At 42.8% G+C, this 25,208-nt stretch overlaps 4 protein-coding genes and 2 pseudogenes across 4 annotated transcripts; 3 read left to right on the top strand and 3 right to left on the bottom strand.

Moving 5' to 3' along the window:
* Nucleotides 1–2,079, bottom strand: LOC146722703 (small subunit ribosomal RNA; annotated as a pseudogene; the record flags this gene model as incomplete).
* Nucleotides 2,080–5,115: 3,036 nt separating this feature from the next.
* Nucleotides 5,116–7,044, bottom strand: LOC146722704 (large subunit ribosomal RNA; annotated as a pseudogene).
* Nucleotides 7,045–11,227: 4,183 nt separating this feature from the next.
* On the top strand, nucleotides 11,228–14,273 carry LOC146722705 (uncharacterized). The gene is made up of 3 exons (XM_085483990.1): nucleotides 11,228–12,616; nucleotides 12,812–12,931; nucleotides 13,015–14,273. Exons 1-3 carry the CDS (start codon nucleotides 12,111–12,113, stop codon nucleotides 13,451–13,453), a joined length of 1,065 nt encoding a protein of 354 aa, XP_085340116.1. The 5' UTR covers nucleotides 11,228–12,110; the 3' UTR covers nucleotides 13,454–14,273.
* Nucleotides 14,274–16,111: 1,838 nt separating this feature from the next.
* Nucleotides 16,112–19,148, top strand: LOC146722706 (uncharacterized). Its single transcript, XM_085483983.1, has 3 exons — nucleotides 16,112–16,454; nucleotides 17,634–18,463; nucleotides 18,579–19,148. Exons 1-3 carry the CDS (start codon nucleotides 16,112–16,114, stop codon nucleotides 19,146–19,148), a joined length of 1,743 nt encoding a protein of 580 aa, XP_085340109.1.
* A 15-nt stretch (nucleotides 19,149–19,163) lies between these two features.
* LOC146722707 (uncharacterized) lies at nucleotides 19,164–20,477 on the top strand. Its single transcript, XM_085483984.1, has one exon. The coding sequence runs from the start codon at nucleotides 19,164–19,166 to the stop codon at nucleotides 20,475–20,477; it is 1,314 nt and encodes a 437-aa protein (XP_085340110.1).
* Nucleotides 20,478–21,127: 650 nt separating this feature from the next.
* LOC146722708 (uncharacterized) lies at nucleotides 21,128–23,730 on the bottom strand. The gene is made up of 2 exons (XM_085483985.1): nucleotides 23,494–23,730; nucleotides 21,128–22,585 (listed from the first exon to the last, which is right to left on the bottom strand). The coding sequence occupies exons 1-2, from the start codon at nucleotides 23,728–23,730 to the stop codon at nucleotides 21,128–21,130; spliced, it is 1,695 nt and encodes a 564-aa protein (XP_085340111.1).
* Nucleotides 23,731–25,208: the final 1,478 nt, after the last annotated feature.

Genomic DNA, 25,208 nt, shown 5'->3' on the forward strand with positions numbered 1-25,208 from the left:
CACCGAATTTACCGAGAGAATTAGCCGAGTCGTAAATTACTAAGTGTCCGCAAGCAACGGTAATGAATTAGACAAAGACAACCAATCTTTATCGTATGAACACACTTTATTCGCGATGAGCAATCGGAAAAAGCGCCGCGGTCGCGAGAGAGGAGGCTTATATACGCCTTGTAATTCTAGAATATTCGAGTACATTTGCTGTCGTTCTATTGTGATATTAAGGGTGAAGGAACGTTTACTGTAATTATTTACTTGTTTTTCTCTCCTCTCGCGCGACAGCGGTGTTTACAATTTAGACTGTTTTAAGCGCTTGTTTTCGAAGGCGCGGAGTATCCGTATACTCTCGCGGCCGAGCGCTAATTTAAATATAATTTAAAATACGCATGTTAGACCACGATATTAATTAATAAATTATATGCATGCTGCATGAGGCATGATCGAGATGCATGAATATTTTAACGCTTTCTTGTCCGCGGGTTATTACCGTTCGAATCTCGAACACTGCTCGTTCAAGTAGTTTGTTACAATCCTGGCGTTGTGTGGTCAAGCACCGTCTTGTTGAAAGAACATTTTATTTCTTTCAAATAGTGGCACTTCTTCTAAAAAATCGGGCAGATTTTCTTTCAAAAGTTCCGCGATACCATAGGGTACGCCTATTTAGCAGGCTAGAGTCTCGTTCGTTATCGGAATTAACCAGACAAATCGCTCCACCAACTAAGAACGGCCATGCACCACCACCCACCGAATCAAGAAAGAGCTATCAATCTGTCAATCCTTCCGGTGTCTGGGCCTGGTGAGGTTTCCCGTGTTGAGTCAAATTAAGCCGCAGGCTCCACTCCTGGTGGTGCCCTTCCGTCAATTCCTTTAAGTTTCAGCTTTGCAACCATATTTCCCCCGGAACCCAAAAGCTTTGGTTTCCCGGAAGCTGCCCGCCGAGTCATCGGAGGAACTTCGGCGGATCGCTAGCTGGCATCGTTTATGGTTAGAACTAGGGCGGTATCTGATCGCCTTCGAACCTCTAACTTTCGTTCTTGATTAATGAAAACATTTTTGGCAAATGCTTTCGCTTCTGTCCGTCTTGCGACGATCCAAGAATTTCACCTCTAACGTTGCAATACGAATGCCCCCATTTGTCCCTATTAATCATTACCTCGGGGTTCCGAAAACCAACAAAATAGAACCGAGGTCCTATTCCATTATTCCATGCACGCAATATTCAGGCGAAGGTAGCCTGCTTTAAGCACTCTAATTTGTTCAAAGTAAACGTACCGGCCCGACTCGACACTGAGTAAAGAGCACCGCGACGGGATATTAGTTGGGCCGCCCCTCGCGAGGCTAAGCCCACCGGTAGGACGTCCCACATCACGCCAGTTAAACACCGCGAGCGGTGAACCGACGGTGTGCGACACAGATTCAACTACGAGCTTTTTAACCGCAACAACTTTAATATACGCTATTGGAGCTGGAATTACCGCGGCTGCTGGCACCAGACTTGCCCTCCAATGGATCCTCGTTAAAGGATTTAAAGTGTACTCATTCCGATTACGGGGCCTCGGATGAGTCCCGTATCGTTATTTTTCGTCACTACCTCCCCGTGCCGGGAGTGGGTAATTTGCGCGCCTGCTGCCTTCCTTGGATGTGGTAGCCGTTTCTCAGGCTCCCTCTCCGGAATCGAACCCTGATTCCCCGTTACCCGTTACAACCATGGTAGGCGCAGAACCTACCATCGACAGTTGATAAGGCAGACATTTGAAAGATGCGTCGCCGGTGCTAGGACCGTGCGATCAGCACAAAGTTATTCAGAGTCACCAAAATAAACGGTGGACGAACGGCGAGCCGCCCGCCACCGATTGGTTTTGATCTAATAAAAGCGTCCCTTCCATCACTGGTCGGGACTCTGTTTTGCATGTATTAGCTCTAGAATTACCACAGTTATCCAAGTAAATGTGGGTACAATCTAATGAACCATAACTGATTTAATGAGCCATTCGCGGTTTCACCTTAATTCGGCATGCACTGAGACATGCATGGCTTAATCTTTGAGACAAGCATATGACTACTGGCAGGATCAACCAGGGAGCTTCGTGTTCGGTTACTCGCAAGGGAGTAACTCGCGAGCGAGCCCGAAGACTCGTCGCTAGCTCTTTTTCGCGCGCGCGCGCGTTCGATGCCGAAACACCGACGCGCGCGCGACACGCTCGTATGTGCCATTTTATTTGCCGCCGGTCTTGCTCAGCCGGTCGGCGACACTCTGCTGTGTTTAACGCTATTATGTAAAGCGTACGAGAGAACGACGGAGGCGAGAGTAAACCCCCGACGCCGCCGCCTCTCTTCTTCCTCCTCCTCTCCGTTCAAAAATCCACAAGATCAAAATACTCGTGTTCTTATTCTCCCAAATGTTATGATGCGCGGTCTCGAGAGACCGCGCGATTCACCCTGACGCTAGATCGACGATGGCGATGCTTAGACGTCGAGGACTGTTCTGTCTGGTTCGTACGCGTTTAACCGCACACGACCAGCAATAAGATTTTGCTACGGCGTACAAAGCGAGCGGGAAGAAGCAACTCTTCCCGCAAACTCGTATCCGTGGAGTAGATGCTCGGTAAGCGCGACGATTCCGCTGCTGCGTACGAAACGAGAGGGAACCGCGCGGCCAACACACTAGAGGCGTGCGCGCCACATAAGAGCCATTCGGTCTTGCGACACCGACTCGTGGCAATGCTGTGCTCGTAATAAATAAGTGTGCGTTAATTTTGCGCGCGTTCGGCGACGAACGAGAAGAGCCGCACCGTAATCCCCGGCGAAGAGGAATACGAGACGACGCGAGAGTCGAACGTACGTTCTCGCGAGACACGCAACCTCCAAGCATGAGAAGACTTGGCGGCGGCGCGTTCTGCGACGATCGTATATTATTTTATATATTCGTGGTTTCCAAATCAAACATTTTATATAAATGTTCTCTCCGTGTCAGAGTCGCGACTCGACAAAATCCGTTCTCGATCCGTTCGGGCGATTCTTCGTTTGTCAACGTCGAGAGCGCGACACGTACAATATTAATCTCTCCTACCTCTTATAGTACCCAACCGACCGGCCAAGCGGTCGGCGACGGTACGGAGAGCGGTCGAAACACGCCGGAGTGGCGAGAGACTCGAGAAAGTACGTTTACGACTCGTCCGGACTCGCTCGACTCGTTCGACGCGCCGAGCGCGACGTATCTCTTATAGTACCCAACCGGCCGGCCAGGCGGTCGGCGACGCACGGTCCTACGCACGGCCGTATGCGAGCGCGAGCGTCGAAAGGCGCGTTCAATCGAGACATTGTCGCGGAGAGCGAACGATCGAAAAGTCCTATTGTACGATAAAATATTATCACGATAGCCGTATGGCGAATGTCAAACAACGATAATTAGCATTAATTAAGAAGGAAACAAACGAAATGCCGGGACAATAAGGTATAAGCACCGACGGTACCTCCGGGCCGGGCGGCACCTCCGGGTCGGGCGGCACCTCCGGGCCGGGCGACACCTCTGGGCCGGGCAACACCTCCGGGAACTACGGCCGACCGGCGACACCTCCGGGACGGGCGGCACCTCCGGACGACCGAATGATCTCTCGAAGTCAGACGACCGCCGGCGGTACCTCCGGAACACTTAACGACGATTTACGGCGCCGCAACGAGGAGAGCTACGTAAAAACGTTTCGGACGAAAGTTACTTACTATTCGGCGCTCGCTCGACATGAGGGCGCTGTCCGATTACTAACTCGAAACGTGTCTCAAACCCACGTGTCGGAGACATATATTTCGAATTATTACGGATGATACGCAACACGCAAGCTGCGGTGACCGCGATTACGGTACGGAACACTCGCCCGATGCGAAATCACGCGCGCGGCAACCGAGACGGCACGTTACGGGCGTGATTATACGTGCGGCACCACATAACGGCCGGCGTCAACTTGGGGACGGACGGCACCTCCGGGACGGGCGACACCTCCGGACGACCGAATGATTTCACCAAGTCCGTCGCCCGCCGGCGGTACCTCCGGGGCACTTGACGGCGAGTAGCGCCGCTACGAGGAGATAATACTACGATACGGAAATACGTTTCGGACAAAGGTTTCGTACTTTTCGACGCTCCGCACGACCGCGCAACACGATTATTACGATATCTGCTAATTTCCGGCTACCACTCGTCGGATGCACAATCTTCGAGATTCTACGACCGATACGTGGACGAATGCAGGCAGGATGCCGATAAGCGAAGCCGGAGTGTTTGCACGAATAAACTTTCCGATGCGTCCTCATTTAATTAATCTCATTTAGCTCGCTCGTTAGCGGTACAAGCGAGAACTCGGGAACAGGCGCAAGTTCGCTCGCGGCGCGTTGCTCTCGCCGGCAAGCGAGAAATTTTTCCAGGCCCGATAGCGGCGTGTTGCCTTGGTTAGCGGGCGACACCTCCGGCCGCAACCGTTGCCCGTACCAAAGTCCAATCGCGGCGTGTTGCTTTTGTAAGCGGGCGACACCTCCGGCGGCACGCGCCGCCCGTGCCCCAACTCCGATCGCGGCGTGTTGCTTTCGTTGGCGGGCGACACCTCCGGCGGCACGCGCCGCTTGTACCCCAAGTCCGATCGCGGCGTGTTGCATTCGTTGGCAGGCGACACCTCCGGCGGCACGCGCCGCCCGTACCCCAAGTCCGATCGCGGCGTGTTGCTTTTGTTGGCGGGCGACACCTCCGGCCGCACAAGCCGCTTTTTTCAAGTTCGCTCGCGGCGTGTTGCTTTCGCCGGACGAGCGACAAATTCTTCCAAGTTCGCTCGCGGCGTGTTGCTTTCGCCGGGCGAGCGAGAAATTCTTCCAAGTCCGTTCGCGGCGTGTTGCTTTCGCCGGCGAGCGAGAAATTCTTCCAAGTCCGTTTGCGGCGTGTTGCTTTCGCCGGCGAGCGAGAAATTTTTCCAAGTCCGTTCGCGGCGTGTTGCTTTCGCCGGCGAGCAAGAAATTTTTCCAAGTCCGTTCGCGGCGTGTTGCTTTCGCCGGCGAGCGAGAAATTTTTCCAAGTCCGTTCGCGGCGTGTTGCTTTCGCCGTCGAACGTGTGGAGTCTTCGTCTAACCGACAAGACGAATCCCCAAGCCGAGGGCTGAGTCTCAACAGATCGCAGCGTGGTAACTGCTCTACCGAGTACAACATCCCGCCAGGTACCTAAGTCGTCTACAGACGATTCCGAGTCTCGACATCGAACTTGCGAAACCCATGATCGACCGTTAGACGCCGTGCCGTCGTAGCGGTGAGATCCCGGCGACGGGCGATGGCGCCGTACGGCAAACCGGGCTCGTGCGACGACCGGCCCGAGTACCGGCCGCCTAGTAGTGTCACATTGTTTTGACACATTGCGCCTTATGACTCAGGAGACTCCTAGAGATATCATTGCCACCGTCGACTGGAGAGGATACGGCTTTAGAGGCGTTCAGGCATAATCCCACGGATGGTAGCTTCGCACCACCGGCCGCTCGACCGAGTGCGTGAACCAAATGTCCGAACCTGCGGTTCCTCTCGTACTGAGCAGGATTACTATCGCAATGACTAGTCATCAGTAGGGTAAAACTAACCTGTTTCACGACGGTCTAAACCCCTCACGTTCCCTGTTGGCGGGTGAACAATCCGACGCTTGGCGAATTCTGCTTCGCAATGATAGGAAGAGCCAACATCGAAGGATCAAAAAAGCGACGTCGCTATGAACGCTTGGCCGCCACAAGCCAGTTATCCCTGTGGTAACTTTTCTGACACCTCTTGCTGAAAACTCTTCAAGCCAAAAGGATCGATAGGCCGTGCTTTCGCAGTCTCTATGCGTACTGAACATCGAGATCAAGCCAGCTTTTGCCCTTTTGCTCTACGCGAGGTTTCTGTCCTCGCTGAGCTGGCCTTAGGACACCTGCGTTATTCTTTGACAGATGTACCGCCCCAGTCAAACTCCCCGCCTGGCAGTGTCCTCGAATCGGATCACGCGGGAGTATTAAAGGCGATCGGCCGAGGCCTCACGCCACTCTGACACGCTTGGCTCTAGAACACAGTGACCGCCGGGGCGCGAAGCCCTCGGGGCACGCGCTCCGCCTAACCGAGTAAGTAAGGAAACGATGAAAGTAGTGGTATTTCACCGGCGATGTTGCCATCTCCCACTTATGCTACACCTCTCATGTCTCCTTACAGTGCCAGACTAGAGTCAAGCTCAGCAGGGTCTTCTTTCCCCGCTAATTTTTCCAAGCCCGTTCCCTTGGCAGTGGTTTAGCTAGACAGTAGATAGGGACATTTATTGTTTATTATTTGTTGCACCCTTCATTTCGCGGCTCCCAATGTTATATCATATCCGCTTGTTTTATCTAATGTTTAATTGTATTCATCTAACTCGTTCACATAATGTGATCGTATATGTTCAAGTAGGTTATGTATAAGTTTATTTCTTTATAGAAATTTATTAAGTTCATTATTGGCTTCTTAGCCGTCAGTAATTCGTACTAACGTTTCCATCCCCGCCACGTGGACGCGAGCCATTCTACTCAGCGAAACCATTTCCATATTTCATATGTTTTTTCAATAAAAACAACAAATTCTTTGTAACTTTCTTTCGTTTTAATAAGTCTTTCCATATCAGAAAGACATTCATTTCTCAATTCCCTAATTCGTTCGTTTCTTAAATGTTCATATTTTATACAAGAGAAGATAATATGATATACTGTCTCCTCATTATCGCAATAGGGACAGGATGGTGTTGAACTTCACCCCAATCTGAATAGTCTATCGTTTGTAGAACCGTGACTAGATAGTATGGAGAACATCTTCTGATTTGGAACGAACCAGGGATTTTTTCCCACGAATGTCACATTGGGAATATAGGTATATGTAATACGGCCCTTGAGCGAATTTTTCCATCTGTGTTGTTACGTTTCTTCTAACTTTTTAACAACTTGGGACTTTAATGTTTTTATGTACTCCTTTGTTCTTTCTTCAAAAGTCGTTTTTATTTCCATGTTATCATAAATAAAATTTTTATTTTTCTTAATATTATAAAATGCAGCGTCTTTAACAGCTTGCAAGTCAATAGATAAAGTACCAGTCAGAGTTTGTAGTGCTTCAGTTGATGTTGTTCTGCAGATATTATTAGTTGCTAATATAACAAAGCGCTGGGCAGCGTCCAATTGCCTTCTAGCGTGAGAGTGAGTGGCTCTTAGATACCACGCCCCCACAGCATATAGCATAATTGGCAGTAAAAGAGATTTATATAACAGTTTTAAACATCCTCTTCCTATTCTCCATCTACTTCTATTGACTCTTTTAATTTTAGCGAATATTTTCCTGACTTTCTCCTTAGTATATCTTATATGCGGCAAAAACGATAGCTTTTCATCCATGTATACTCCGAGATACTTTATTTCTGTACAAAATTTTATCTTTTTTTGCCCTAAGAAGACTCTGGGCTTCCTTTCAGCATCCAAATTCCCTTTTAATAACACAGCCCTTGTTTTATTTTCCTATATTTGTAACCCGCTATCCGTACTCCATTTCATTATCCTGTTTATTTCCTTCTGCGCCTCTTCCTCTAATTGTTTCCTGGATTTTCCTGGCACTAGGATTAGAATATCATCCGCATATGCTATGTATTCAGATCTCGTTTCAGCTTCAGTTTTTTGTTCCACTAATAATTGGTCCATAACTATGTTCCATGCTGTGGGCCCAAAAATGGAACCCTGAGGACACCCCTTACTCAGGAGCTTGGATACCCCCAATTCACTCTCCCGGCTTGCCAATTGTACCTCTCGATTCGAGAAGTAATCCATGAACACCTCAAACAACTTCCTTGTGCAGTGCACACTCCTAATCCTGTCCAAAATCCCAATCCAAGAAAGATTGTCGAATGCTCTACTTATATCGACAAATATGCCCATTACGTACTTTGATTCGGCCGATTTCACGCTGCTGACCGCTCTGCATATTGCGTCCTCCGTTGATCGTCCCTTTATGAAGCCATATTGATTGTCGGAGCACATTTCTAGACTTTCGTAAATTACTTTGTAACGTTGTACCATGATTCTTTCGTACACTTTCCCAACAACTGACAACAGTGAGATTGGCCTGTACGATTTAGGATCGCTCGGATCCTTTTCAGGGCTTTTGAGCAGCAGTTTTAAATCCGCCTGTTTCCATTGCTTTAGAAAGCTGTTTTTATCAAAGCATGTGTTGAAGAGTGAGTAAAGTGCGTTTGGTGCTGCCTTCCAAACTATTTTTAATATTTCCGCTGTTATTTTATCCGGACCAGGAACTTTTTTCTTCTTTGTTCTTTTAATTGCTTCATCTATTTCGTCCATTCTTATTTCCTGTTCCATATTGTAGTTTAAGTATTCGCTATACCTGTTCTTTATGTTTTGTGAATCCTCTGCTTCTGTACTTTCCTTTCTATCCGGCATTAATGTTTCCAAAAGTCACTTCGCCGATGAAGTCCAATCAGTTGTAAAATCGCTACCTAATTTAATCGTACTTAGGATATTACTATTTTTAATTTTTCCCATCATTAGCTTGTATGCCAGTCCCCAAGGGTTTTTCGTAGTGTTCCGGTTCACGAAATCATTCCACGAGTCCTTTTTTGCCTTTCCAATCTCTCTCTTGTAGTCCCTTCTTAGTCTGCAGTATATATCAAAACTGTATTCATACGCCTTTTCATATTTAAGTTTCCTGTACCGTTTACAGCTTCTACGAGATGCCGCCAATCTTTTCTTTAAGTTGGTCAGTTGTTCGCTCTACCACGGTACTGTTTTCCTAGACAGAGGTCTTCTCCTACTTAGATTGCTACTGCATATAAGATCAATCTTTCTATTAAATAGATTAACGGCGTTCTCCGGACTTGTATTTGTGATTTCTTTACAAAAGGTCCCATTGAGTTCTGATTTAATAACATCGCCAAACTGATCCCAATTGACCTTCTTTAAGTTATAGAGTTGTCCTGTGATTACCTGATTTGTTTCTGAATTTTTATTGTTGTTATGTTCAAAGTATATACAATTATGGTCTGAGGAAGTCATTTTCGGGAAGACCTTCCAATCATTAATATCCTTCAGGACTCCACTATTCACCACAGTCAAGTCCATATTGGCCTCTCCTATTATAGTAGAGAACGTTGGTTCGTTTCCAAGGTTGATTCAAAATGTATACATTTTTATTTATTAGGAAATCCTCGAGTAATTCGCCTTTCGCGTCGTTCTCTTTGCAGTACCAAGTTTTGGAGTGAGCATTGGAGTCCATTGATATGATCATGTCGTGGCTTTTGAACGTTTCTATTATAGTCTCCAACTTATTAATAAAATAGTTTAGCTCCATGGAAAATTGACAATAAACTGATACCAAATATAAGTTTACTTCATTATGTACTATATGTGCGCAAGCTATATGTTCGTCCGTAAACTGTTCGATTTTTGTGACAGTTATTTCCTGATTATATACAACTATAGCAGCTTTTGTATCTGTCACCTTATTACTTTGAACAACTCTTGCACCAAGTGAAGCGCAGCCTTTGACTTGTCCTTGGAATACGTATGGTTCTTGTATCAGACACACATCAATGCCTTGTTCCTCTACTTTTAATCTTAATTCGTATGATGCCGTCTGCGAACGGCCAACATTTATTTGAAAGAATTTTATCATTATGTATAATCTATTTTATTCTTTACGATTTCAGTTACTCTTAGATACTCCGGGCATCTCTTGTCACTTACAGTATGATGTGTGTCTTTCCTTTTAGCTCTTGTACAATTAGCGCAGACTGCAGATTTCTCTCTCTCTCTGAGCAATTGGTGCTTATATGGCCCGCCCCAACCCCCACAGTGTCCACAAGTGGGGGTCTTTTCCTTGCAGTGTTTAACACTGTGGCTTAAGCCTAGACAACGGAAGCACCTAGTCAAGGCTAAGTAATCATTAACCTTGTATGATCTCCAGTCAATATATAGTCGTTCTTGCTCCAAGAGTTTTCTTCTTATCTCTCCTGTCACCTCTATTACCCAGTTATTAGTATTTCTGGTTTTAACAAATGTGTTGTATCTGTATTTAACCCTGCTTTCATTTTCCTGCTTGGCGATTCCAAGTTTTCCAACATTCTTAGACCAAAATTGTTCCATAAACTGCTCCTTTGTGACCGACTTTTCTACGTCATATACTATCATACTGGGTCCAGTTTTCTTAGGCAGCTCTGTTTTCAGCCCGCATTCATTGTCTTCTATTATCTGCTGGATCTTTTTTAATTCGTTTCCACCTTCCGTTTCCACTAGAATGCCTCTGTCTCCCACCTTTCTCATTCTTTTAATCCTTATTTCTTTAATTAACGGATTCATTTTCTTTGTAAGTTTTTCTTTGACATCCTCACACGTTAAATTGTCCTTTTCATTTAAAGGCTTAACAATCATTACCGAAGAATTAGTCTTGAATCCGCTTTTTAGTGTAGTACGTTGGATAATTTCTTTTTTATCTGTTTCAGATGCTGCTGTTCCGGACCATGGAGTGAACGCCACTTGAACATAGGACATCGAACTGATAGAATTTTTCGATGCCAGGTAAGTACACTTTAATTTTTCTCTCTCAACGATACTCTCTTGTAATTTCCCTTCTAGTAGCACCCACTTAGACAATATGAACTTAATTGTATTCTTATTGATTTTATTGTTTTCATTAAAGAGAAACTCTTCTAGAGCTACTCTTTCAGATCTCACTTCTTCTAGCGTAACTTCCTTGTCGTCCTTTTCAACTTTCGGTGAGCCTTTTTGTTCCAGTTTCTCTCTTTCCACACTATTCGCACTGCTTTTTTGAACAGTTCAGGAAAAATAAATACATCATTATCATCAGTTTCTCTGGTATTTTTTGAACTGGGGCGTTTTGTCGTTTTTTTTTCAGCCGGAGAGTCGTATGCCTCCTCACCTTGTTCAAGCAAAGCGCTAAAGCAAGGCCTATTTATTCCTCCAGTTATTATTTTCGCCGATGGTGGTGGTGATCTGGGAATAGACTCTTTTCTCTTGAACGGGTCCTGTTCTTTATCTCCGGGTTTGTGTTTCATCGTTAACTTTGGTTTGAGTGTATTTTTAGTTTTTTCATTTTTCTCCATTTTTCATCCCACGAGTATGGTAGGAACAAGTATCAAGTGATTCAGAGCCTCCATGATATTACCAAGCCTAGCTACTCTGGGGGGTCGGCAGGTACCCCAGAGGGAACGTTTGCGACCGCGCTGTTTCACGTCTTCGTGGCCAAGCAGCCATCGGCACGTTGCCTTACACCTTGGCTTAAGACGTTTGGTGCATTCTTAGTCTGTCCTCTCCTTCCAAACTCATCCGGCAAGGTTGAACCTACCAGGGGCATAGCCCCCGCCGGCATGACTTCGAAGGTGTGTTCGCGTCGCATGCCCTAACATGCTCCTTCTCACTCCAATGCGCTCCAATACGTTCGTGTCACCGGAAACAAGATGGCGACTAGATGTTCGCGTCACGTTAGAGCATACTCTAAGGAGCAATTAGGAGCACGCTCTATTTGCCTCACCTTCGAAGGTGGTGCATTTGGGGCTATTTTATCGCGCATGCGTGTGAAGCTTGTACTGTAAACAGTATCCACTGCTCAAGAGTCGGGTAGTCCAATAACCTCGCTTTTATTATTCGGCTACGCCGTTACTGTCTTGATATTTCACAATGGAAACTTCTTTTAAGTATTCAGGTAAGAATTTTATATATGATGCTGATTACTTAAATACTCATAATACTTTTTATATTTTTACTTAATTAACTAATAAAATAAATTCTAAGAGATAGATTAAATGATTTTATTCTAAGATAATTTAAATTGCATAAATATTGTACTATATTAATAGTTTTATTTTTCAGCTGTGAAACCTAAACTGGTATCATTAAAATTAATTAAGCCTCCCCAGACTTTTGCGTGTACTTCTGTTGTAACTGCTACAACAAACTCGACACAGTTCCTAACCACAACTGCGCCTTTGGATTCTGTACTGAATAAAATAAGTTTTTCTACAATTCAACCTCAGACTATAATCCACGAGAGTCCTTCTGTTACAGTTCCTGTAACAAGCTCTATGCAGTACACACCTACAACTTTGTCTTCACTAGACTCTTCAATTGTGAATGCTTTACTAAATAAAGCAGGTCCTTCTGAAATTCAGCCTCAGATTAAAGTCCATGAGAGTTCTTCTGTTACGATTCCTGTAACAAGCTTTATGCAGCACACGCCTACAATTGTGTCTTCATTGGACTCTTCAATTATAGACTCAGATAATGAAAAAGAGAATACTTCTGGTGTCAATAATGATGGCTATTTTATTTGGGACTATAAAACCATAATGTTGTTTTTCACAGAGTATGAACAGCATGAAAAAAAATTCCAGAAAAGAAAATATCAAAGTAAAGAGGCTATGTTTCAAGCGATAGCAGAATCCTTCCAAGAAAGAGGTTATGTGAATGCTACTAAAAATCACATGAAAAATAAATTTAAATTGTTGAAGAAGAAATGGGATAAACATATCAAACAGACCATGGGAAAAAATAGTTCTGGAAAAGGCACTAAACCTCTTCCATTTAAAGAGTAAGTTCTATCTTGTGTTTTCTGTATATAATTATATATATGATATTTTTGAATTAAACATTATAATTAATAGTTCAGTCGATTTGTTTCATATTTTTATTTTGTCATTCTTACAATATTCTGTTTTTATTAAGTAGTTAGTATTATATTTAGTATTTAATAAGTAAGTAATAGAATACATATGTATCTTTACAGTGAAATGATAAACTTATTTGGAAAAAGTCACAGTGGAGTGCCATCTTTTGTAGCTGGCCGCAATGGAATGGTTTCTCAAGAAGACATTTTGCAAAAAGTGGTCAGTCAACATTTGTCTCAGTGAGTAATCATCTCCTTAAAATGTTTTTTAATTCATTTCTAGATATATTTTTAGATATAATTTAAAATGTTTTCTATTATAGGAATGTAAATGAAGAACAATCTTCTATTGCACTAGACTCGCCACCTTCGACACCATCTGCAGTTAACAGTCAATCTCAATCAGTAATAGGTAGCAGCAAATCGTCCATGACGGATAGCAGTTGCTCATCTTTAATAAATACAAAAGCAAAAGTACGAGATGGCAAATTGGCGCATACTCTACAATCACTTAAGGAATCCATCTGTGCTGTGCTACAAAGAGAAAGTGATGCCAAACAAGAAACACGTACAAAATACCTGACGGAGCTTAAAAAATGTAATGAATTACAAATAGAACAATTACAATTGCAAAAAGAACGAAATAGTATCTTACAAAGGCAACTTAAGATACTAGAGAGAATAGAAAGTAAAAAATACTCAACACAAGAATTATCAGACGAAGAAGATTATAAAGATATAATAAGACTGAAGGTTTACTAAATTATATGTATACATAAGACATTCATAAAGTTTGTTCCTTTGCCTACTTAAAGGAGAAAATGTAGTAAAACACATTTATTAATCTTTTCTACATATAAATTCTGCGAAGTTACACATTTTTCCTGACAAGATCTGTCAGATATAGTAATTATAAAAATAGACACATTGTCTTTTAAAAAATGTTAATAAGATATTATTACAAATTTATAAAATTTATGAACAGTTTATTAAGTTTAATTTTAATTTTGTTAAAAGACAAGTGTGTTGGTTTTTACAATAATTATATCTTAATTAGATCTAATAATTAGATCTTTCATCATTGGGAAAAATGTGTAACTCTACAGGATTCAAAGGTAAAAAAAAGCTAATAAATGTACACATTTTCAATCACTTCATTTTTTACTTTATAACCAAAGTTACAAACTTTATGAACATTTCACGTAAATGAAGTTATATGTATTTAAAATTTATATAATTTTGTTAATTTTATTTAAAATTTTTATTTCAAGTTGAAATAACTTTTATTTTATTAAAGTTTATTTTAGTTTTTTATTTATTTATTTTCTGTTATTTTGATAAACAGCGTGACAAAGCTGTATCAAGCTCTGCAAGAGAGGAAAGCTACATTTACTTATTGAGTTCTTTTAGTTGAAAAAAGCTGCATTTATTTATTGAGTTTTTTTAATTGGGAAAAGCTGCATTTACTTATCGAGTTTTTTTTTACATAATAAAGCAGCATTATTTACTTGCAGTCAAGCGTACAAAACGTGATTGAAAATCAAAACTGTCATTTCTTGTTCAATTTACATTTTTTTGTTAATTATCGATAAAAAATCATAATAAAATATATATTTGCATTATGCAGTTATATTTCTCTATTTGTATGAAAAATAGGCGTATATGACAATAAAAGACTGATGTATGGATAAATTTTTAACAAAATTGTTTTATTTGTTGTCTTACATATTACATAAGAATTTATTTTATAAAATTTAATATCAAACTTTAATAATTTTTAATTAAAATGAGCTGAATAGAAGATATATAATCGTAATATTCATAATTATTAATAAATGAAATATATTTGTGTAATCGTTATGGTTATAATCGTTATAATCTTGAAACTATAATTGTACATTGTTTCCTAATTTTTATAACTAAAAAAACATAAATATTTGAAAGCACTTTGATAGTTTTGTACATTAAATACATATCATACATATTTTTAATTGAACGACACAGATTGATACAATGCAGTATGTGATATGTCGACGTTGACAACGACACGATATTGATATTTAAAAAAATAATAAACATAATATTTAAATATTAATATTAGAACATAATATTTAAACAAATTTATTTGGATACTCTTATTCAAATCATCGTTGAAACAGTTGTCTACATAATTCGTCTCTGAGATCGCGACCATGTCGATCATCATCCGGATCTTCATTTCTATCTGCTGCTGGGACATTATGTAACAATACCTGCGCATTTATATCAGCATGGTTGTCGACTTCAGGTTCTTCCATGTGTTTCAAATCATCCAAGTCAGCCAAATTGTGAAGAACGCAGCAAGCGAAGATGAATTTGACGATAAATTGCATATTCCTCAACTTGAGGAAATATAACTGTCTGAAACGTTGTTTCAGTATTCCAAATCCATGCTCAACTGAAATTCTGCATTGACTGTGTATACGATTAAAATTTCTTTGGGCCTGTGTCAAATGTCCATTATCCCGATATGGAGTAATTAATTGGAGAAGGCATGGATATGCAGCATCTCCAAGAAGTATGCTTCCATCTAAAATAAAAGCATGTATATTTAAAATTAACAGCTAAGGCTAAGGCTGCTTTTTGATATTCATTCTGCTAGTTGAAAATCTATATTTTATATTATGTACTACAGATTTATAATACTGGCAGTAAATATCAAAACGTAGCCTATGAAAACATTTACAGTGAAGTATATATTTTAATCATAAATCTTACAGATATGGCAATGCATAGTCAACCACATCTACATACATAGAAATATTGAAAAATGTTTCTTTTTTTAATCTCCTCCGGACTTTCGAATACAGAAACTGTTGACGCATGTCATAAATTTGTATAATCAATAGACTCTTATATTAATCGCTCGTATATCAACGGAAAGGTTTGATCGTTCGAACCGACACACGACAACATTATCGACCTTGTTCACCATCCCATGTGATAAGAGTCACGCTGTCACGTGTACATTTTATTTACTCCTATTCTTTCGTCGCTCCGATTCGCCGAAACAAACATCCGATCCCGAGAAAGAGAGGATTCCGTGACGAAAACTCGGAACGCTCCCGAAAACCGAGAATCAGATCTCTGCGAACCGTGCTATCGATCAGCTGCAAATACAAGTAAACATATGTTCGTTGCTGTAATCACTTTCCTCTCGGAGCGAGCCTTCACGAGGCTGTACAAGCCACCAGTCGATCAACAATAATTTGAATTAGAGCGACGCCGTCGCGCCTACTGATATCGACAACATTTTTTGGTCCTTCGAGCCGGATCGCTAACGAGAGAAGACGACAAGTCGTGAAGTACATCATCCAATTACATTTTGGCTGACTTTGATCACGACCTACGTTGTTTAACGCAGCAGCCGCCATTCCAATAATGGCTACCACCGCAAAGCTTTTGGAGCAACAGCTCGACCTTGTTAGATCGGTTGCAAATGCCGTATCTAATTTCAAAAAACTCGGCCACGCCAAGATGACGTCCACCGTGGCTGCATACCGGATGGAACGCGTCAAGGAACAGTTCCGGGAGATTCGCGTCAACAACGCCAAGCTGTTAGTCCTCGCCGAGGCCGCTACGAAGACCACGCATCGATACTTCACCGAGGAGCTGTATCAACAAGCCGAGGTCCAGATGGATGCTGCCCTTGACTACCTGGCCGAATTTGCCATACCTCCCATTGCCGCCTCGCACATCAACATCATGGACGCTTCGAACGCAAGTACCGATTATCATCATGGTCCGCGCCCGGTCTCGCGTTTACCGCGAATCGAATTACCGAAATTTGACGGCTCTTTCGAGCGATGGGAAACGTTCCGCGATAGATTTAAAGCAATGGTAATTGACGATCCGATTTTAACAAATGTAGAACGCCTGCATTACTTATGTTCAATCGTTACCGGAACGGCCAGCACTTCGCTGAGTCACTTAGCAGTCACCGATGCGAATTTCGAAGTCGCGTGGCAAATCTTATCGTCGCGCTTTAAAAATCAACGTCGAATCGTCAACTCCCATCTTTAAATTTTATTCTCGTTACCGTCGGCAACGCATGAAACCGCGAAAGAGTTGCAGACTCTGCGTGACACCACCAATACCACCGTACAAGCGCTGAAAAATCTAAAACGTCCCGTCGATACGTGGGACGATGTTCTCGTGTTCCTCGTTTCGCAAAAACTCGACAAAGCTTCGAGAAAAGCGTGGGAATTAAAAATGAGCGAATCGCAAAATTTACCGTCCTATTCTCAACTCGACAAATTTTTAGAGTCTCGCATTCGCGCGTTCGAAGTTATCGCCCCGACGAAAAACATCGAGTCAGCCGAGACTACCTCGTCAAAAATTAAATCGGCCAAATCCGTAGCATCACATACAACGGCCGTGAAGTTCGAATGCCCGGTCTGTAAGGGCCATCATCGTTTATTTCAATGTACACAATTTGCCGCTTATACGCCGGAGCGCCGTTTCGAATTTATTAAATCGAACCGCCGTTGTTATAATTGTTTCGCGGCAAACCATGCGTTAAAGGATTGCACCAACAAGCATCGTTGTCGAGAATGTAAGCAAAAGCATCACACTCTCCTTCACCTTGGAAACCACGCAAAGTTACCGTATGCTGAATCGTCACATTCAAAAGAAGAGACGAAAAAAGACCAAGACAAAAACGTTGTCGCTCTTACCCTAACACGTTCAATGCCAGCTATTCCCGCCGTTCTGCTCGCTACAGCGCGCGTCCGCGTACATTCCGCGCACGGTCGCTTCATTCCCGCTCGCGCGCTTATCGTTCCAGGATCGGCTGTGACACTCATTACGGAGATTCTTGCGCAATTACTCCGTCTTCCTCGAGTAAAGCAAAATTTAAGCGTTACTGGCGTTGATCAAACAAAAACGTCCGCACGCTACGCAGCAAATATCAAAATTAGTCCCGTAAAAAGTAACAATCCCGCGTATTCGACGACGGCTTTAATATTGTGTTCGCTCGCGGAATACGTGCCACCTCCCGTTGCGTCTTACACTAAGTGGACGCACCTCGACGCCCTCGAATTAGCCGATCCTGATTTCCTGAGTCCTACGCCAATCGATATAATAATTGGAGCCGATATGTATGGAAATATTTATCGCGACGGTTCACACAAGGGAACACCACACGAACCGTTCGCGCAGAATACCGCGTTCGGCTGGATTCTCTCGGGTCCTACCGTCGAAACCTGCCCCCGCAATTCCGTACCCGCATATCATACTAACATTTCACCTAATCTTGAGCATACCTTAAAACAGTTCTGGGAACTCGAAGATATCCCAGCCCGCGTTCATCCGAGTCCGGAAGACACCCAATGTGAGGAGCATTTTGTGACGACTCACTACCGCACCATAGAAGGACGCTACGTCGTGCGTCTTCCCTTTAGAAATGGCCCGCCTCGCGACCTTGGAGACTCTCGATTCGCCGCGTTGAAGAGTCTCGAACGGCTCGAACGTCGTTTTCGAACCGACCCATCGTTAGCAACGGAATACACCGCATTCCTTACCGAGTACGCAAACCTAGGTCATATGACTAAGATAAATCCTACCGAATTTCCCGCCCAAGCTCCCGCGTACTACATTCCACACCGTGCCGTGATCCGTGAACATAGCAATACAACCCGACTTCGTGTTGTGTTTAACGCGTCGTGCAACACCGCCACCGGCAAATCATTAAATAGCGCTCTTCATGTAGGAGCAAAATTGCAAACCGATCTAGTAGCGGTCGTCCTCCAATGGCGACAACCTCGATTTGCACTATCAGCGGACTTTAGTACACCCTCTCGATACGAAGTATCAATGCCTCTTATGGCGATCGTCTCCGACGGCTCAGGTCGACGAATACCGACTTCTTACCGTCACTTACGGCACCGCCGCTGCCCCATTCTTGGCCTTGCGAGTCTTACGGCAAATAGCCGAGGACGAAGGCTCACAGTTTCCGCTCGCGGTACCGGTTCTATTACAGCAAACGTACGTCGACGACTGTACTTTCGGCGCCGACGACCTTGAAACTGCCAAACAAACACGAGATCAGTTAATTTCGTTGCTATCTCAAGGCTGTTTTCGTTTGCGTAAGTGGGCGAGCAATTGCCCTACGCTCCTTGAAGATCTCGATCCTTCCGACCATGGACTCGCAACCAACAAAGATTTGCACGATCACGATTCCATTAAAATTCTCGGAGTTACCTGGAAACCGGAACACGATATCTTCACCTTTCAAGTTTCGAATTTAATAACAGTCGCGAAAACTAAGCGCGGAATATTATCAGTCATCGCGCAACTCTTCGACCCACTCGGGTGGGTAGCTCCCGTTATCGTAACCGCGAAAATTTTCCTGCAGCATCTCTGGTTGACGAAGTCTGATTGGGATGACGAGCTTCCCGCCGAGATGTTGCGCGAATGAGAAACATTTCAATTGATGTTGCCTTTCCTTGAGCAGTTAACTATTCCGCGCTGGACGCAGTATCATCCGAACAACAGAATTGAATTACACGGATTCGCAGACGCCTCCACGCGAGCGTATGCGGCAGCGCTTTACCTCCGTGTCATTTCGGGCGACGGTTGCATTACCAATACTCTGATCCTCGCTAAGTCTAAAGTCGCGCCGCTCAAAACCATTAGCGTCCCGCGTTTGGAGCTTTGCGCTGCGCTCCTACTAGCACAACTCATAGATTTCGCTCGTTCTGCTCTTCACCTTCCCGATATCGATTATTGGTGTTGGAGCGTTTCCATGATCGTCCTCGCTTGGATACGTCAAAGTCCCTCGCGGTGGAAGACGTTTGTCGCGAATAGAGTCTCAAAAATGCAACAGCTTCTTCCCAATGGAAAATGGAATCACGTGCCCACGCACGACAACCCCGCAGATTGCGCATCTCGCGGTACCGACCCTGCCTCTCTTATTAATCACCAACTTTGGTGGCACGGCCCACCATGGTTATCACATTCGTTCAATCAATGGCCAGTCATATCCGACATCCCGGCAACGCATAGTGAATTACGCGATTCAAAAGCTTGCGCGACATGCTCGGTAAACCATTGGGAGCTTGAATCCCGATTTTCCTCGTGGCCGAAATTACTGCGCGTCACCGCGTATATCCTTCGTTTCGTTCGCAACGCTCGTACCCAGACGAAAACACAATGCGATGCCTCTCACTCGCACCCGCATGCTCTCCGGTCCGATGAGCTGGTCGCCGCTCATAATTTTTGGATTCGACGGATTAAACTCAATCTATTTGCTGACGACATAGCTAGCCTAAAACAACTACGTTGCGTCTCAAAAACTAGTCCATTTGCTTCGCTTTCTCCTTACATAGACAGAGACAGCTTGTTACGCGTTCGAGGCCGATTAAAGCACGCAAGCCTGTCAGATGAAGCTAAACATCCGCTAATTTTAAAATCACATCCATTGGTCCACCTCCTTATTAAACAGATTCATGTTGCGGCCCTACACGCCGGTCCGCAACTCACACTCACGCTCCTGCGACAACAGTATTGGCTAATTCGCGCTCGCGCCACTGTGCGTACCGTCCTCTACCAATGTATTGTGTGCACACGGGAGAATGCACGCGTGCCCGAACAGCTTATGGGCGACCTGCCGGATTTCCGCGTGAACCCGACTTCACGCGCCTTTAATCATACCGGCGTCGATTACGCGGGTCCGTTACTAGTGCGTACGACTAAAGGTCGTGGTCATAAAGCCCAGAAGATTTGCCAATATTTTGTGGAAGTATGAACTTATTACATTCATAATTAATTACTGTATTTTAATCAAATATTTTTATATTTCTTATTCAATTCGGTTAAAATCGTAGATATTTTGTAGATATGAACTGGTAATTATCTATAGTTTCTGTTATCGATATCAGTAGGCGCGACGGCGTCGCTCTAATTCAAATTATTGTTGATCGACTGGTGGCTTGTACAGCCTCGTAAAGGCTCGCTCCGAGAGGAAAGTGATTACAGCAACGAACATATGTTTACTTGTATTTGCAGCTGATCGATAGCACGGTTCGCAGAGATCTGATTCTCGGTTTTCGGGAGCGTTCCGAGTTTTCGTCACGGAATCCCCTCTTTCTCGGGATCGGATGTTTGTTTCGGCGAATCGGAGCGACGAAAGAATAGGAATAAATAAAATGTACACGTGACAGCGTGACTCTTATCACATGGGATGGTGAACAAGGTCGATAATGTTGTCGTGTGTCGGTTCGAACGATCGAACCTTTCCGTTGATATACAAGCGATTAATATAAGAGTCTATTGATTATACAAATTTATGATATGCGTCAACATACCGTCCGCCTCGAATGTGATTGACATTCGATATGAATACAATATTTGCGGTCAATGAAATTTAACGTAAATTTACAATATTCAATCGGACAGTTACAATCCAATGCCGCCCACCATGGCGGAATGATGTTCGCTATCATTGTTGATGTCGACCGGAAGAAAACAAAGTTTTGTAATGGGGCGCTTGAACTCGGATTCAGCCGTTTTAACAGTAACGACTCGAACGAGCCGATCGCTGCCTGGATGGCATTTAACTATACGCCCAAGCTTCCATCGACTTGGAGGGGCAAGTGGATCGCGAAGTAAGACTAATCTACCGGGTGTGGCTAGAATTTGTACAGAACGCCATTTAGGGCGTTGTTGTAAGGTATTCAAATACGTATCTTTCCATGCCTTCCAGACGCGTTCGCTTAATTGCTGCACTAGTTGCCAGCGAGATAAACGATTTTCGGCGAGTTCGAGTAAGCTCGGCTCCGGGATCGAGCTTAAGGATGCGCCGATCAAAAAATGACCCGGAGTCAGAGCGGTATAATCGTCTAAAGCGTCGGACACGGAAGCGATGGGACGAGAATTTAAGAAAAGTTCGATACGGCATAGTAATGTGGTTATCTCTTCGAACGTTAAGGTGTGCGTTCCAATAGCGCGTTTAATGTGATGTTTCACAGAGCGTACGGCAGCCTCCCATAGGCCTCCGAAATGCGGCGCAGCGGGAGGTATGAAATGCCATGCAGTATTTTCTTGAGCTATGTAATTTTGAAATGCTGGATCACGCGTGGCTGCATGGAAGGAGGCCGTAAGCTCTTGATCAGCACCTTGAAACGTGGTACCGTGATCGGAGTACATTGCATGCGGAATGCCACGACGTGCGGTAAAACGATGATACGCGGCAAGGAACGACGCGGTAGTATAATCCGATACTGCGTCTAGGTGCAGTGCTTTCGTGGTCATGCATACAAAAATTGCGAGGTAAGCTTTTTGGGCTTTATGACCACGACCTTTAGTCGTACGCACTAGTAACGGACCCGCGTAATCGACGCCGGTATGATTAAAGGCGCGTGAAGTCGGGTTCACGCGGAAATCCGGCAGGTCGCCCATAAGCTGTTCGGGCACGCGTGCATTCTCCCGTGTGCACACAATACATTGGTAGAGGACGGTACGCACAGTGGCGCGAGCGCGAATTAGCCAATACTGTTGTCGCAGGAGCGTGAGTGTGAGTTGCGGACCGGCGTGTAGGGCCGCAACATGAATCTGTTTGATAAGGAGGTGGACCAATGGATGTGATTTTAAAATTAGCGGATGTTTAGCGTCATCTGACAGGCTTGCGTGCTTTAATCGGCCTCGAACGCGTAACAAGCTGTCTCTGTCTATGTAAGGAGAAAGCGAAGCTAATGGACTAGTTTTTGAGACGCAACGTAGTTGTTTTAGGCGAGCTATGTCGTCAGCAAATAGATTGAGTTGAATCCGTCGAATCCAAAAATTATGAGCGGCGACCAGCTCATCGGACCGGAGAGCATGCGGGTGCGAGTGAGAGGCATCGCATTGTGTTTTCGTCTGGGTACGAGCGTTGCGAACGTTATATCACGCATTTTTTGACGCTTTGTTTCAGGATCCTTTTGGTACTGATCACGCACCATCTGAAGTTTTGTTTCAGGATCCTTATGGTACTGATCACGCACCATCTGACGTTTTGTTTCAGAATCCTTATGGTACTGATCACGCATCATCTGACGTTTTGTTTCAGGATCCTTATGGTACTGATCACGCACCATCTGACGTTTTGTTTCAGGATCCTTATGGTACTGATCACGCACCATCTGACGTTTTGTTTCAGGATCCTTATGGTACTGATCATGCATTATCTGACGTTTTGTTTCAGGATCCTTATGTTACTGATCACGCATTATCTGACGTTTTGTTTCAGGATCCTTATGGTACTGATCACGCATTATCTGACGTTTTGTTGCAGGATTCATAAAATATTTTTCTTTGTGAGAAAAAGCATCTTTTTCGATTCGTTTCGAACGCTGTTCCTCAGTTTCCTTACTACGTGCAAGTCTTTTTCTCAGTGCATCCCTCTCTCGTCTTTTCAATGTCTCCAACGGCAGTAGCGTTAATGGAGCAATTGAATCATAGAGGTACGGAAAATGAGTTATTGTTTGTTTTTCAAACATTGCGGACAAATGAGGTCTTAGCAACGATTGATTATACGTCACGATGCAAGGATTTACGCCAAACAGAATAGATGTAACAATCGCAATTGCCATAGGACCACAATTATAACCGTCACCTTGCGACTGAACTTTAGGAAAAACTATTAGATTGTTTTGACAATCATGAAAGGGAAATAATCTGTCCACAAAAATTCGAATTTCTCCATTCAAATTATGTATATTTGCATTACGACTACCTTCATGAGAATCATATATAATAATAGATTTTGCATCGTAATGGCAAGCAACCCAATGTCCACCACCAAAATCACTGTGCAGTATTTGCAAATGCTTCTTCTTTGAAATATTCAGTGGAACAATCTGATCGGGAAATATTGTCAACCATACAGGTCGAGGTGCATAATCAGAATTGCTCTCGAGTAGCGCATGGAAACTGTCTATCATCGTTTCCGTCAACCATTCTTTGAAAGCCAAAATATTCTTTTCCTTATTGCCATAATGGAACTTGTGACACTGATGATCCATTTTCAGTTGTTTGGGACAGTTTTAGTTATAGATATACGGCGTTTGGGGCAGCCTTCTAGTGATGCAAGTATCAAATAAGATTTTTCTAATTAGACGCCTAGAGCAGGCGAAAGGTCTGAGATATTGCAGACTAAAATGCTACAAAAGCGAATACTGTTAATTTGGATGTGTAATAGACCCAAAACAAAAATACTTTTTCTAATTGTATAGGCGCCACGGGCAAGCCAAAAATCTGCGCTATTACAGACGAAAACGCTATAATAGCGAATAATTTTAGTTTGGATACGTAATAGGCCGAACAAAATTAATTTTTGTAATTGGATGCAGGCGTCTAGGGCAAGCCAAAATTCAGCGCTATTAGCAGCCGATGTTCTAATTCAGCGCTTATGGCAGCTTTTATACAGCGCCTGAGCAGCCGATTAATTTTTTTTTATTTTTCCGGATCTGTAAAATAAAAAAGTTATATAAATACATTATAAATTATTTTAATAAACATATGCAAAGATTCAAAATTATTACACTAATTAAACAATACTTCAGAAACTGCAGTTAAAAAGAAATGAAATTACATCTGTTCATTTTTCTTTTGTATAGTACTTGTAATTCACGTAATCACATTGACACGTCAAAATAGTATTTATTTATTATTATTGTAAATAAATCATCATTGCAGTAGACCTAAAATTTCTTAAAATTAAAAATCATAATCGAAAATTTGAAGTAAATCTAATTTTTTTTATAAATAGAAATATTCTATTTTTTTTTAATTTATCGATTCTTCACTATATATTTGATTCAATAATCTTACCTCAAGATTTTTATGCACAAAATGATGAATACCAATCGAAGTTAAATGCCTATCTTTGTTTTCCCTTTAAACTAAACAACTTTTGTCTGAAATTTTCCTATATACTTTCGAGATATTTAATAAGTACAAAATTTACTTATGAAATAGGTATTTCTGTACAAACAAGATTTATAAATACAGGATTTACTTACAGATTAAACAAGAATTTTTAAGAGGCATTGATGATTTATTGATAATAAAACTTCCTACGACATTTAAATAAACTTGTTAAATATGCAAGACGAAAAAATGTTTCAAACAAACACCATAGGATTTGAAGAAAGACAGATGATGCTGATATTCATTTGACCTTGCAGAGATCTTGAAAATTCCTGTTAACGTTAACCCACTAAACATGAAATATACATGCAATGTTTCAAATTGTTTCATTTAGATTTCAAATGATACATTTTACGTATTTGTTTTTGATATAATTCATAAATGTTACAATTGAAATATTTCATCATAGTATATATTAAAAATATTTCAAATGAAATATCTCAATTGATATATATTTAAAACATTCCAAAGTTATCGTTTTAGGTATATTTACAAAATAATAGTAAAATAAATATTTATGTACACGATTAGATAATCGCTTACATAATTTGGAAAATGGCAATCACGTATT

The sequence above is a fragment of the Nylanderia fulva genome, unplaced genomic scaffold (assembly GCF_048542155.1).
Source record: "Nylanderia fulva isolate GAGA-0341 unplaced genomic scaffold, ASM4854215v1 Scaffold284, whole genome shotgun sequence".
NCBI classification, from domain to species: Eukaryota; Metazoa; Arthropoda; class Insecta; order Hymenoptera; family Formicidae; genus Nylanderia; species Nylanderia fulva.